This window comes from Chionomys nivalis, chromosome 19 (assembly GCF_950005125.1).
Source record: "Chionomys nivalis chromosome 19, mChiNiv1.1, whole genome shotgun sequence".
Classification (NCBI taxonomy): domain Eukaryota; kingdom Metazoa; phylum Chordata; class Mammalia; order Rodentia; family Cricetidae; genus Chionomys; species Chionomys nivalis.
Window position 1 is genome coordinate 53,711,118 of NC_080104.1, and position 13,247 is coordinate 53,724,364.

A 13,247-nucleotide genomic window follows, 5' to 3' on the forward strand; every position below is an offset into this window, starting at 1 on the left:
GGGGGAGGGCCACAGCATCATATAGAGGACGGTTTGTGGAACCAGTTATCTTCTTCTGTCTTTATGTGGGCTCCAGGGATGGGACTCAGGTCACCAGGCTTGCTTAGTAAGTGCCTTTACCTGATAAGCCATCTTGCTAGTCCCTGTTGAAGAACTTTGAACTTAGGATCTCAGGTCCACATTCTAATCTCAGATCTGCTCCTGATACTCTGGACACAAAGGGCTGAATAACTGCTCTCTTAAGGCCCCCATTTCATGTTTTTACCACAAGTTTTAGTTTTCTAATTCCTGACCATGGGATCTCCACAGGGTCTATTTCCTGACACACACTAATGACAGCACAGTGATCTATCCCACCCAAAGAAGTCACTCTGGCCTGGACAGGGAGCATGGATAGCTTGGGCAACGCCAGAGGGGCCTCAATGCCTCCAGAAGAAGGCAGGCCTTGTCCTTGCTGCTTGTCTCCATGAAAGCCAGGCCAGGGCTGCCCAGCTCATCTCAGGTACCAGTAAACACCCTGAATTCACGGCTGACTGAGAAGCACATCTAACACTGAGCTTCAGGAAGCAAGCCTCGCCAGGATGATCTCACCCCCTGGCAGACTGCCCCATCAGTTCACTGGCTTTCAAGCTGTTAGGCTCTGGGCCTGAAGGAATTGCCAGTTTGGTGGAATCCCAGCTGTGATCATTACAAAAACAGAGCAGACTTAAGCAAACGGGTATTTATTCCTAATGAGCTAATGCCCCCTCAACACTTCAACACGAGGGGACCACAAATCAACCGGCAATGTATGGAAGACTACAACAGAAATGGGGTGGGCAAGAACAGATGACAGGATGGAGGCCTGTGCTCTACTGGAAAGCAACACCCAACTGAGAACACTCTCTTAAGCCTCTTGGAGTAACAGACAGCCAACAGCAGCCACAGGAGAGGGACCAAGGAGGGACAGGCCTATGGACGCACTTTCCCTGGCCCTTCCCCACACCTCTCACGTGGATGAGAACCTCTAAGAGCTGGCAGAGCCCAGGCTGCCATTGGTCCTGAGGATGCGGTGGGAGCGCCAGGTCTCTCGATCAGAGATGAGCACAGCTAATGGAAGCAGAGTCCTGTGGTAACAACTACAGGTCACAGCACTCGGCAGAGGCGGTGTGTGTGTGTGTGTGTGTGTGTGTGTGTGTGTGTGTGAGTTAGAGGTTCTGCACAACAGACATGGCAGAACTGGGAAGTTGGGTTGAAGGGGGTGCTGGCAAGGCTGCTGCCTACTCATGGGATTCTGGGGACTTACTTGGATTAGAAAGAGAAGACAACAAGAAGACAGTCAGCAGTATCTCTGCCTGGCATGCACAAAATCCAAAGCTCAATTCCCAGCACCACAGAAACCAGATGTGGTGGTGCACACCTGTATTTCCAACATTCACTAGGAGAGGTAGAGGTCATCCTTGGCTACACATCAAGTTTGAGTCCAACCTGGATTACACAAGACTATCTTCAAAAAACAAAGCAATACAAAAACTTGAAAAAAATGAAAGAGGGTAAGTTATTTTCTCCCTCGTACTTCTTTCAAGACTAAAAACTGTTAAGATTTACTCTGCTATTCTTAATTATGTTTAGGTGAATATCTGTATGTGGGTATGTACGCCTGGGTGCAGGTGATCTCAGAGCCAGAATGGTGTTTAATCCCCTGAAGCTGGAGCTACAGGGGCCATAAGCCACATGACATGGGTGCTGAGAACCGAACTGGGTCCTCTGGAAGAGAAACGAGTGCTCTTAACCACTGAAATATCTTCTCCGGTGCCAAGATTAAAATCTTTAAATTACATGTCTTTCTCTTTATTGTGTATATGTGTACATGGAGGTCAGAGAGGTTCCAGGTTCTCTCCTTCTACCACGTAGGTCCTCAGGCTTAGCAAACGGCAAATGTGTCTTTTTCTGCTGAGCCAGCCATCTTGCTGCACCTCTATCCCTCTTCTTTTTCTTCCTTCGAGAAAAGAATCTTATTACATAATCTATGATGCCCTGGAACTTGGGATCCTCCTACTTCAGGCTCCTGATTTCTGGGGGTTGCAGGCAGGCGTTACCATACTCAGCTAAGGTGAATTTCTTCAAACAAGAGACACTAATGGGATGCAAAGGTCAGGATTCCGTTTCTCCCAGCTCCTGCTCCCTGGTGAGTATGAAATGGTAGGTGGTTTACAATAATGCTGATTATAAACTCCAAGAAGACACTCAAGGTTCCACATCAAGAACCCAACTGTTCAGAAGGAAGCCAAGTTTCCCTCCTTTTAGCGCACAGGGTAGACAATGAAAAGCTCTTATAGTGTGGCTCCAGGCCTGGTGTGGCACTGCACACCTATAACTCCAATACTTGGAGGCTGAGGCAGAATCTCTGTGACTCAAGACCCGTCTAAACTACCTGTCAGGATCCAATCTAAAAATAAACAAATAGGTTGCTTTAGCAGGGCATGCATACAGGGCCTCCCATCTCCTCTCCTAGGGAGTCACATCTTCTTGGGCTCAGTTGACTGAGGACCTTGGGAAGGCAAACACAAAGACTAAAAACTGAGATTGAAGAGATTACTTAGCAGTTAGGAGCACTGGCTGCTCCTCTAGAGGATCTGGGTTTGATTCCCACATGAAAGCTCACAACTGTCTGTAATTCCAGTTCCAGAGGATCCAATGTCCTTTTCTGACCTCCCTGGGCACCAGGCACATGCACTATACATAGACATAAATTCAGGCAAAATAATCATATACATACAAGTAGATTAAAAAAAAAATCAGTCAAACTTACCATCTGGCTGGGTAACACGAATGGGACCTCTAAGGACCACACACACACCCCGGTTCTGCCCCGAGTCTCAGAAGCTGGGGCGTATTTTTCTGAAGAAGCTGCTTGGTGGCCAACAGGAAAAAAGAATGGCACCAGCAAGTAGGCTGCGGGCTGGTCCTGAACATTTTTGAATGTTCTTTTCTTCACAGTAACAAATAGTTGGGGCAATAATAGAAATACCTGATTCTCTTAGTCACACAAAGGCAAGGAGCCACTCCCAGCCTGCTCTCTCTGAATCCTGAAGGGAGGTACAGCTGCCAGTCACCTGCTGAGGAAGCCCTGGCACCCTCTACCTCCAGGGCAGGACCCAAAGGAATGAGAGCCCACTACAAAGAAGGAAAGGGGTGGGCTTGGTGACAGAGAGGCAGCCTGTCCTGTCTGCTGTAAAAGGGAGCTCTGTGTTGAGTCTTTCTTCACCCAGCTTTAACTATGCTCAACATCACAGGATGCTCCAGACAGACTGAGATCTTATGAGATGTACGCTTCCAGAATCTCCTTCAGTGTGTTTGTGCCACTTGTTCCTGCAGTAAGACTTACAACAGCTCCTGTTAATTCCCTCAGTTTAGGCCAATGGGCACGCAGAAAGACATGTGACCATGCCATCAGACTGCAGTGGCACTGAGCAGTGAACCTAAAGAGATGAGAATGCCTGCCAACCAGAGAACAAGTTTCTAAAAACCATGAGCTCAAGTAGAATCAACATTCTGAGAAATTTTCAAAGAGGAAACCCATTACTTTGCTAGCCAGCTGCCAGGAAAGAATGGGTCCATCAGGAATAGGGCTGGCCACGGGAAACAGGTGTCCACAGCAGGCTGAGGAGATGCACCAACAAGAGACACCAAAAACACAGACACCCTGAGAGAAAAGCAAGTAGCAGTGGGCAGCAGAACATCACCCCATGGGGAGCAAGCTACACTCCCACCCTTTCACCCAGTTTCCCTGGGTCAATGAAGCGATGCCAGACACTTCAAGCTCCACCTTGCTCAGACAGTGGTGCGGGAGTCTGATATTCATAGGGAAAAGAAAATGGTTTTTCTGTCTCTCCCACTCTAAATCTCAGGTCAGGAGAAACACTGGCTAGAAAGAATTCAACAGGCTTCCTGCACTCCTAAGGCTAGTGAGCATCACACTCTGAACTCAACAGGCAAGAAAAGAGGACACCACGACAGCTGGCAGCTCATGGCTAGCTAGTGAATTTCCCAGGTGGCGCAGCCGTATCTGATGAGAATACCAAAAGTGATAAAGCCAGCACAGCTGCATGACAAAGATCCAGCAAACCCGAGCCACATGATTGTCACCGTGACTCTTTCACTTCTGGTTTTGATCTCCACAAATTGCATTCTTAAGGGGCTTTTAATATTTGTACAACTTAGGGATATTGAATTAATAGGAAATTTCTTATGAATCATTTATGCCTTCTCCCAGGAATACTCAATACTGCTTCTAAGCTTTCCCGGGAAAGTTCTGAACATATTACTCCCCCCACCCCACCCCGTTCCACTTTTAGGGAGATACTCTTATCTACTTGAAGGTCTTCTTTATGCCCTGGAGGTTGTGACACACATAAAGAAGCCAGAGGTCTCGTTATGAGGCTCTGAGATATTCTTGGAACATCTGCTCCATACTTGCTCAGGAACAAGATAATCAGAACAAAGTTCAGGCTTCTTCCTATCATATGCCCAAGCAATTGCATGGCATATATAGCAGCAAAGTTAGACAGCTGGAGTTACCTCTGCCCTACACAGGGACTTATACTGATGAGCAAAGAAGGGTGTGGAAAGATGATAGAAGAATGAGGGGTCAGGACCTCCCTTTCTTAGAAAAGTTAACTTGTACAGAGCCACTATGATGTCATATGACCAAGGAATAGAAGAATACTAGGGTTACAAATAAATACTAGGGTATACAAATAAATTCTATAAAGATATAAAACGAAAACCATTGTATTATGGCAGAAATTAAGTACTAAGTGCAGCAACTTTGGCCTGACCACTAAGAGTTCACAATACACTGCTCGGGACATGGCAGTCTGCCAGGGCTGGCGTCGATTTTCTTTCTTTCTAGCATTCTTGAAACCGGAAGAGCTGCCTAGCAGTTGGGTTATGGGGTTGATGAGTAAAACTGATTGCAAAAGATAACTCTGTTTTGTCATGGTTTATCATTGATGACTAAAAGATATAAAAAAGAAAGTAAAACATGAGTCCAACAACAAAAAAGACATGATCTATGTTTTGGAACAACACAACTCTATCCCTGCTTACTGAACTCTGTACAAATAAAGAAATACTCTATCTGCTAATCAGTCCGGCTGCAAGATTCTTCAACAACCAATGGCCTGACTCAATCCTTCCTCGCTGACTCCTTACCCCCTTTCTGGGAGGCCCCCAGCACCCAGGAAGGCTCTTCCAACAAGACAAGGAGGATCTGTTTGTCTGGAGCCAAGGCAGGAGTCTCCGCGGCCCTGTCACTCTGCTGACTGCAGAAAAGAGTCCCACCTCTTGGAACCCAGCTGCTTTCCCAAGTTCTTTCCCCACAACATCCCTTTTGCCCACCCTGTCCACCCAGCAACCAGACACTGCAGGGCTCTCTAACCCACATTGTCTTTGTCCCCTCAAATCTTCCTCAGTGCCTTGCAGCCTTATAGTTATCCCAATCCACAAACCCCAGAGAACCACCACTGTCTCAAGGCACCACCTAGGGACATGCGGGTCCAACCACAGCAGGGCTCAGGGCACTCTCATCTTAACTTTCCCCACGGTGCCCTCTTCCATGCCTAGCACACAGCAGGAGCTGTTGAACTGCCATCATCAGCAATGGCCTGAAAGAGGTTCTCAGAAAGGTGAAGAATAAGAGAGGGGAGCAGAAAGGAAGTAACTGGCTCTGTCCCCAATGACATGAGCTCCCTGGGACTCTCTTGCATTTTGGTCAGGTCCATTTTCAGGAATATGGAGCTCCCACAAAACCTGACCTACCCTTCTCCCTAGGAAGGCAGGGTAAAGATCAGGTCCAGGAGTGACCCAAGAGTCATTTGTAAACCCAGGGCCCTTAGTAGTCAGGGCACTGTGAACTACACACACAAGGAGCCCAAACTGCAGTTTTCTATTTGTTCTCATAAAGGGAATTCGGTCTCTTAAGGGTCCGTTGCCTTTTCATTGTTGGTTTAAGAAGAATGAACAAAGCAATGGGAATACAGGCAGGCCTGAACTACCTGCCAGGCAGGGAGACAGGAGAACTGCGGGACAGAGGCTACCAGTGCCTCTGGATCAGGCCAGAACTGGGGAAATGGGCAGTTGGCAGAAGCCAAGCACATCAAACACACATTCTCGAAATCACAGGACTGGCAAACATGAAGGTGCTCCTGGTCACAGGAGAAGCAGGGAGCCGGACTGAAGGCTGAGCATGCGGTCTGCACTGTTCCCTGAAGCGAGCCGTGACAGGTGCAAGCAGAAAGACAAAGCCTGGAGAACAGAGTGTGGGCAGGGTTAGGGGCAGCACGGGCAATATTGGTGGGGGCAGTGTGGGGTGAACGTGAGGATGAAAACAACCAGCACACGACAGTGACAGAATGGTGGGTGAGGATGGATGGCTGTGAGGAGGGCATGGTACCCATACTCCCTGGGAAGCCCCACCCACAGACACCAGTTCCCAAGAACCCTGTTCTTGTCCCCTCTGCAGTTATAGACCATAGATTGTGGCTAAATTTGGCCTTGTGCCCCTAACTAAGCCAGGCCTCTGGGCCATGCACTCTCCCCCTCAGTGCTGATCTCGGTCTGCCCCATTCTTAGCTGTGTGATGGCTGACTTGAGCCTAATTTCTCTGGGCTTACAGGGCTGTTCTGTGCATCTGACAGTGTTGCCAGAAGACCTAGATGGATCTGGACACACACTGGTTAAGAATCTCAGACCATCCACAGGGGAAGCCCTCTGACTTCTGAGGCCCTTCCTGGCTTTGACACAGAGTGTGCTAGGCGACAGCAAGGCTCTTCATCCGATAGATACTGCTACTGACATATCCTGAAAGTCAATTAAGCCAGGTCAAACGAAGGCCAAAGTCATTTAGGAACAGTCCTGCTCCATCATCCTTCACTGGAGCACCTCCAACAAGAACGAAACACAGAAATACAATCTGTACAGTCAGCCTCACAAGCCTGGAAGAGACTTTGACCATACTCTCTCTCAACTCTGCCCCAACAAGCAGAAAGCCCTGCCTGCTCTCAGCTTGATTTTCTTTTAGGGAAACAAGGCCACTGTCAAGCCTGATGGTGGCTGTGAAGATGGAGACATGCCACCACCCTGCACGCACCTGCCTGAAGCCTGGCAATGAGAGCATGTAAGTGCTATGTGGAGACGCCTAACTGCTCATGCATGCCCACATGTGCAGACACCTAGTATGTGGGGCAAAACAAGATTCTACTCAACTATTCCCTTTTGCCATTTGACATGTGCACACAGCGACCACTGGGAACCCCCTAAAGGTTATAATGTACTTCTCATGTCATTTCCCTAGACAGGAAGTCTCAATATGAAGTATATGGGCCAATTCCAGGAGATACACAGAAGGAAGCTAGTTGAGATGGGAAAACAGTTGTATCAGCTGGACACTCCATCTCTCCCTCTCTGTTTCAGTCTGCTCAGTCTAGGGTGTCCTTGTGACCTTGCTAAGAAGAGCTGCGCATGATGGCCGGCTACGGTGGTCTCAGGGGCCAATCCTAAAGCTTTCGCCAAGTGTGATAGGCTGCAAGAAGTGTCTACCTCTAGTGCAGGCAACACAAGGTTGCAAGTCAGACAGTTCAGACAGTGACGCTGGGTCTTAGGAAGGAGCTACCATCAAATGGCAAGGTAGTCATATCCACCTGATGATTCATTTGGCACTGCCTATACCTCTTTTGAGGCCACATTCCAGCTAGAAAGTTGGGGTAGAAACCAAGACTGATAATGACATGCCCCAGGACCTGGGCTTCTCACTCTATGAGGTACTACCCAGTTCATGTACCTGTTTCACTGGTCATCTGAAGAACTGCATCTAGGAAGAGGCCAGGCTGTGAAATATTTTTAATACCCTTGAGGCAAACCAAAAAAGGCCCATGTCTAAGAAAGCTGCGCTTGTAATCAAGGGAGCTAGGCTGGAATTCAGAGGTCTGATTCCAGGGCCTAGACTGCCCTTGCCCCTCCATTTGACCTCTAACAACTCCCTAGTCAAAGTGACACTGGGCTAGAAGCACCCAGCACCCTAGCTGCACTGGGAGGGTGACTGACTCCAGAGGAAGTAATAATACCCCTGTCCTCGGTCATATCATGAGACAGGAGTAGTGGTGGGTAGTGTGGCTTCAAGCTACCAACAAATAAATGCCTTGGCTTGCTTGCTGCTGCCTAAGGTCTAGACCTTTCCCTAGAAACCGAGAAACTCATGAAAAGGTCACTACAACATCTGAAGAGCACAGCTATTTTAGGGTTCTAATTACTTTCCTGTTATAGATATTTCTTTAGGGATGCAGAGGGTGAAGAGGTTGGGGGTTCTAAAGGCATATTTCTCTATACAGTGGGGCTGGACAAAGATGGGGTGTGGGAACACAGTGGCTTCAGTTAGCAGAAATAATTTTGAAACCACTGAAAGTATATCCAAACTTATTTATTCTGCAAACTTCCAGAACAAATAGTTAGGTTAGCACCATAACCATGCCATGCCCAGTACCCAGTTCCTGAACTCTGCAGTAGCCCCCAATAGCTCTATGGTCGCACATGTGCCACATAGGTTATAAGACTTTATGTGCCAAGTGATGACATGGGCTCCTCAAAGCATGATCAATCCTGTGGGCTGATAGCTGAGCCCATGGCACCTGCAATCTGAGCTGGTGGGGGTGGGCCTACAGAGCTGGTACAGGTCCTCCCCAGCCAGGAAGCACATGACAGGGTCACAGCATAAACCACTGAAAAAGGTGGTCCTTTCTCCTGAGAACGTTGGCATGGTAGCGGAATCCTCACCAGAAGTATCTAGCAGAGAATCACAGAGCAAGGGTCTACTTCTGTGTTTTCTCAGTATCTTCAAGAGTCAGGGATTGGAACAGTGTGGTTCTCCCAATTAACAGGAATTAACTAAGAAGGGCAAGAGGCTCTTAGGTAGGGAGATCTGCTGAGCTGGAGACTGGATGACCTAGGGGTCAGCTCCTCTCATTTCTGCTCTGGAGAGCTATAAACACAGGGACTTATCAAAGACAACCCAGTGGGAGGTGATGGAGACAGAGCACACACACAGGTCCTCAGGCTCTTTACAACACACATGCTATAGGCCCAAACCAAACCTACGAGGAATGCTCAAGTGCACTGTCCTTCCAAGAAGTTACCAAAACACCAGTCCCAGAGGAAAGGAATGAGAAACCCTAGCCACTGTGCCATCCTTCCCTGGAGCTTTTCTGAAACTGATTTCAGTGCAGTGAGCTCTCCAGGAATCTGTATACCAGGCAGGCCACAACAGGCTGCTGGAGCCAAGGCAGAGAGTAGTCCTGCCCCCTCAGCTCTCTGCTGGACCTCAAAGTGAGAGCTACCATGGCATCCAGAGTCCACCCTTCCCTTTCCCTAAGAACCACCTGACATGGGAAGAGCCCTGGTGCCGATCCTACCCACTCAAGAGGGTCCCATCACCATCCTGGAAGGCAGAGCAAGGCCCGTTTGCCCACAGCCAGATGAAATGAGTGACATGGGAGTGAGGGTGCCTTCGGCATTATCACCTCTCTAATGCCCACTTTAATGACTGTCTAAAGTCCATCAATTTGCTGATCCCAAGTACTCGGTCACCAGCTTGTTACTACACAGGTGAGAACATGGAAAGATTAAGCTATAGGCCAGCATGCAAGCCTCCTAATGTTAGTAAGGGATGTGACTGAATAGTCGCCACCTGCCTCATCCCACATGGGACAGCCTTACAAACGTCCTACTTGATCCATCAGCATCTGGATGCCCAGGAGGGACAGATTTAGAGTTAGTTATGGCCCACCTACAACCACCAAAGGGCCAGAGGGCCATAACAAGGTGCCGCAGTCGGCTGTAGGCCACATAGAGCTGACAGTGCAAAGAATCACTCCAGGCAGCCTACAGGGTCTTCCAAATGTCCACTCAAAGAAGATGTTGGCATCCCCATTTTGCAGGTAGGAAAATGTAAGCTCAAAGTAAGCTGCCCCAGCCAGACCTGCTCCTCCCTGGCCTCCCAAGTGGGCGAGTGGCAGATGGCGACTCTGAGCATGTCTTGGAAGCACAAGAAGCACCGTGAATCCATGAGGTAAATGAACAGCCGCAACATTGCCCGTGTCACTCCAGACCCAGCACCCCCCTCAACAAAACAAAGCGACAAATGAAGTCGCTCAAGCACCCTCCCCACAATTGGTGTGCCACCATGGGCACAGTAGGGAGAACAGGCACTATACCGTCCGGCGTCGCCTGCTGATGGGGTTTTTTACATTTGACGTAATCGTGGTCAATCGGAGTGGCTGTGTAAGGTGGGGATGTCAGACCTGGGCCAGAGGAGGAGGGGAGGGAGGCTCCAGGGCCCGGCAGTGTCCCAGCTGAAGAGTGGGAGTCCTCATCCACCAGGCAGGCCTTCTCCCTGTGGGACAGAGATACATATCAAAGTCCACACTATGATGAAATAAATGCACTACTGTGGACCAGCACCATTCCCAGGGGCTGCTGCTGTGAGCTGGGGTCAGAGAAAGCAGGCCACTTCACCATGGAGTCTGGCACTTGGTAAGGGTTCTTCAGAGAACAAGCAGGAAGTCAGTGTCAGGGAGAGCATGCTTACACTCCTGTCCAGTCAGCACTTGAAATGACAAGGGATACAAGTTTCCCTTTTCTGAATTCTAACCCACAAAAGCAAGCAACCCACACTGAGGAGGCTCCTTCACAAGCAGCTGCGCCTTGCTTTTTTGTTTGTTTTAAATTAAAGGAATCTGGAGGGGACTTCAGTGGTAGAACACTTGCCTAGCATGCACAAGGCCCTGGTCTCAATCCCTTAGTACCACAAAAGCAAAATAATCCTGCAACTGTATGTGTGCAAATAACTGTGTACAAATATACAGAAAACTATTAGAGAAATTAAACTAATGGCCAGTTCTGGTGACAAGAGGAGACCTGTCACATTTCAGTCTATGCACGTGTGTCTGATTTCCTGGGACTACAATGTATTCACATATTGCCTGTCTAATTATTTTTTTCTGGACAGAATTACAATCAATGAAAATTTCATTGTACCCTGGAAACCTTTTATGACTAGAAAACACCAGTCGATAACTTTTAAGCACACTGTGCCAACCTAAGTGACCTACCCCCAGGTGCTCATCTCTCCCACAGAAGAAACACTGTTGGCTGGAGGCACAGATCATGTGACTACCCATAGCCATGAACAGAGAGTTCTTAGGGTCAGAACAGGTTTCTCAGTTGCATAATCCTCAGCCAGGTGGAGTCTCGGAGATGGTATGCTTGCGTTGAATGGAGCAGTGGGGTAAAACATCACAGTAAAAGGTGTCTGGCCCCAAGACAACTTGTGTCAGGGAATGAGTGAGGAGATTGTGCCAGGCTCCTGCTTCCTGGCTCTCTCAGCACTGAGGCCAGAGAACAGGCCATACACTGAGCCTCAGAGGTCACTCAGCTGGAGTCTTGGGTAAGAGGAAAAAGTCAAACTTAGCATGTGACTAGGTTCTGCACAGGACAAAGCTTTGTTCCACTGACAGGGGAGCGGGGCTGGCTTCTCCCCAGGATTCACCCTTGTCAGTACCACAGAGATTCAACAGAAATAGCTTAGCCCTGCGATCAGACTCCGAGTCCCAGTTTATCCAGAAGACCTCCTCTGAGGGCTTCACTACAGAAGATGAGCCACCCAGGTCCCTGCAAGCCAGTACTCACTTTTCGGAAGCTTTGGGTGTATTCTTCTCCTCGCCCCTGGCGAAAGGTCCTTCTGCTGCCTCCTTCATAAAGCTGACCAGGACCTCCGCAGCAACCCCAGAATCAGGTTTGCCCAGGAGCTTCAGGATGGAAGCATGGAGCCGGAAGTACACCTAGAACAATACCTCGGGCATAATAAGCAGCCTTCTCCAACCTAAGGCCTGTTCCACAGGTGAAGCAGCCATATTGTAAACAAGCTGCTGCTGTCCCAAGAGACAAGCCACTACACGTTGCCTTTTTAGCTTTTAACACCCGCCCCCCCCCCCGCCCTTGCACAAATAAGTCCTGAAAATGAAAAAGGATACTGTCAACATTCTAACTTAAACGTGTACCCAGTAATCCAAGCGCATGGTGGTGGGGTGATGATAGTAGCAGCCAGTGGGCACTGCCTCAAGATCTGATGTAGCCCAGGCTAGCCTAAATCTTGCTATGCAGCTGCTGGTGGTGTAGCTGGAACTCTTGATCCCTGTCTCAACTTTCCAAATGCAATATTTTTGTATGTGTGATTACAAAACTGGCAAATATTAAAAGGAGGCTCTTAGACTGGCCAGAGAACCAAAGTGCTCACCGGTGTTATTCTCTGGAGTAAGCCAATGCCTTGGTCAGAACTGTAAGTCGTCTACAATTCCATCTTTAAACCTCAGGCCCTGGAAACACTCCTAAGAGCTCTGACACAAGATGAGGGACGCGTACTTCCTCACACTATCCTGACAAAGTCCGCGAAGAGGCTGTTCAGGTAAGCAAATGCTCTGAGCAGCTGAAAGGCATGGCATAGGCAGGAGAGCTTTCCATCCCTTCTAGTACACCTTGTCTGATGAAAATGGGAGCTGCAAAAGCCTAGAGCAGTGCTCCTACCTACACAGGGATAGGAAAGAACACCTAGACCTTCAAGGACATAGCTAGACTTTTAGTACATATTATGGGGTGGGGATATGAGGGTCTCTGCGGACTTTCGTGTTTTATATTCTTGAGAATTTTATGACTCTCCTAAAAAAACAAACGAATACATACAGATGATTTTATAATCAGGGAAAATAAAAACAAAACAAAAATCAAACAACAACAACAACAAAAACCCTGTGCCCACAGAAGCAGGAAAACAAGAAACAGGGTCTGCCTAAATCCTAGGATGTTCACTGGCCACGTGGGACTCGCAGGGTCAGCACTTGCAGCCTCTGGAAGGGCAAAGCTATCATGGTAGGACCTTGGGAAGCTCTGAGTCCTGAGCTGAAAAAAAGCATCACTGGGCTTCCACTGGCGTTCTTTGCTTCCTCACCTCTAAAAGGGTTTGCTAGGCTCCTGGTACTGCTAGGAACAATAAACAGTGTGAGCCGTCATCAACAGTATTCAAGAAATCATAAAAGTGAATCCTGACAATAGAGCACTGCTCTAGTCTTGAGCAGCAGTGGACAAACAACACAACACAACGTTCTGTGATCAAAGCAGCCTGCTTCTATCCTGGTTAGCCCAAGCACAGGTAGAGGCCT

General features: G+C 48.5%; 1 protein-coding gene across 8 annotated transcripts in view; it reads right to left on the reverse strand.

Moving 5' to 3' along the window:
• Window positions 1-13,247, reverse strand: part of Cabin1 (calcineurin binding protein 1) — a 126,016-nt gene that overhangs the window by 57,715 nt on the left and 55,054 nt on the right. For 6 of the 8 annotated variants that reach the window (XM_057751598.1, XM_057751594.1, XM_057751595.1 and 3 more), the window contains exons 25-26: window positions 11,722-11,873; window positions 10,248-10,426 (exon numbers count right to left, since the gene is read on the reverse strand). In XM_057751598.1, the coding sequence (XP_057607581.1) occupies window positions 10,248-10,426; window positions 11,722-11,873 (331 nt within the window). The remainder of the gene's footprint in view (window positions 1-10,247; window positions 10,427-11,721; window positions 11,874-13,247) is intronic. The other 2 variants (XM_057751599.1, XM_057751597.1) reach the window with 1 other exon arrangement.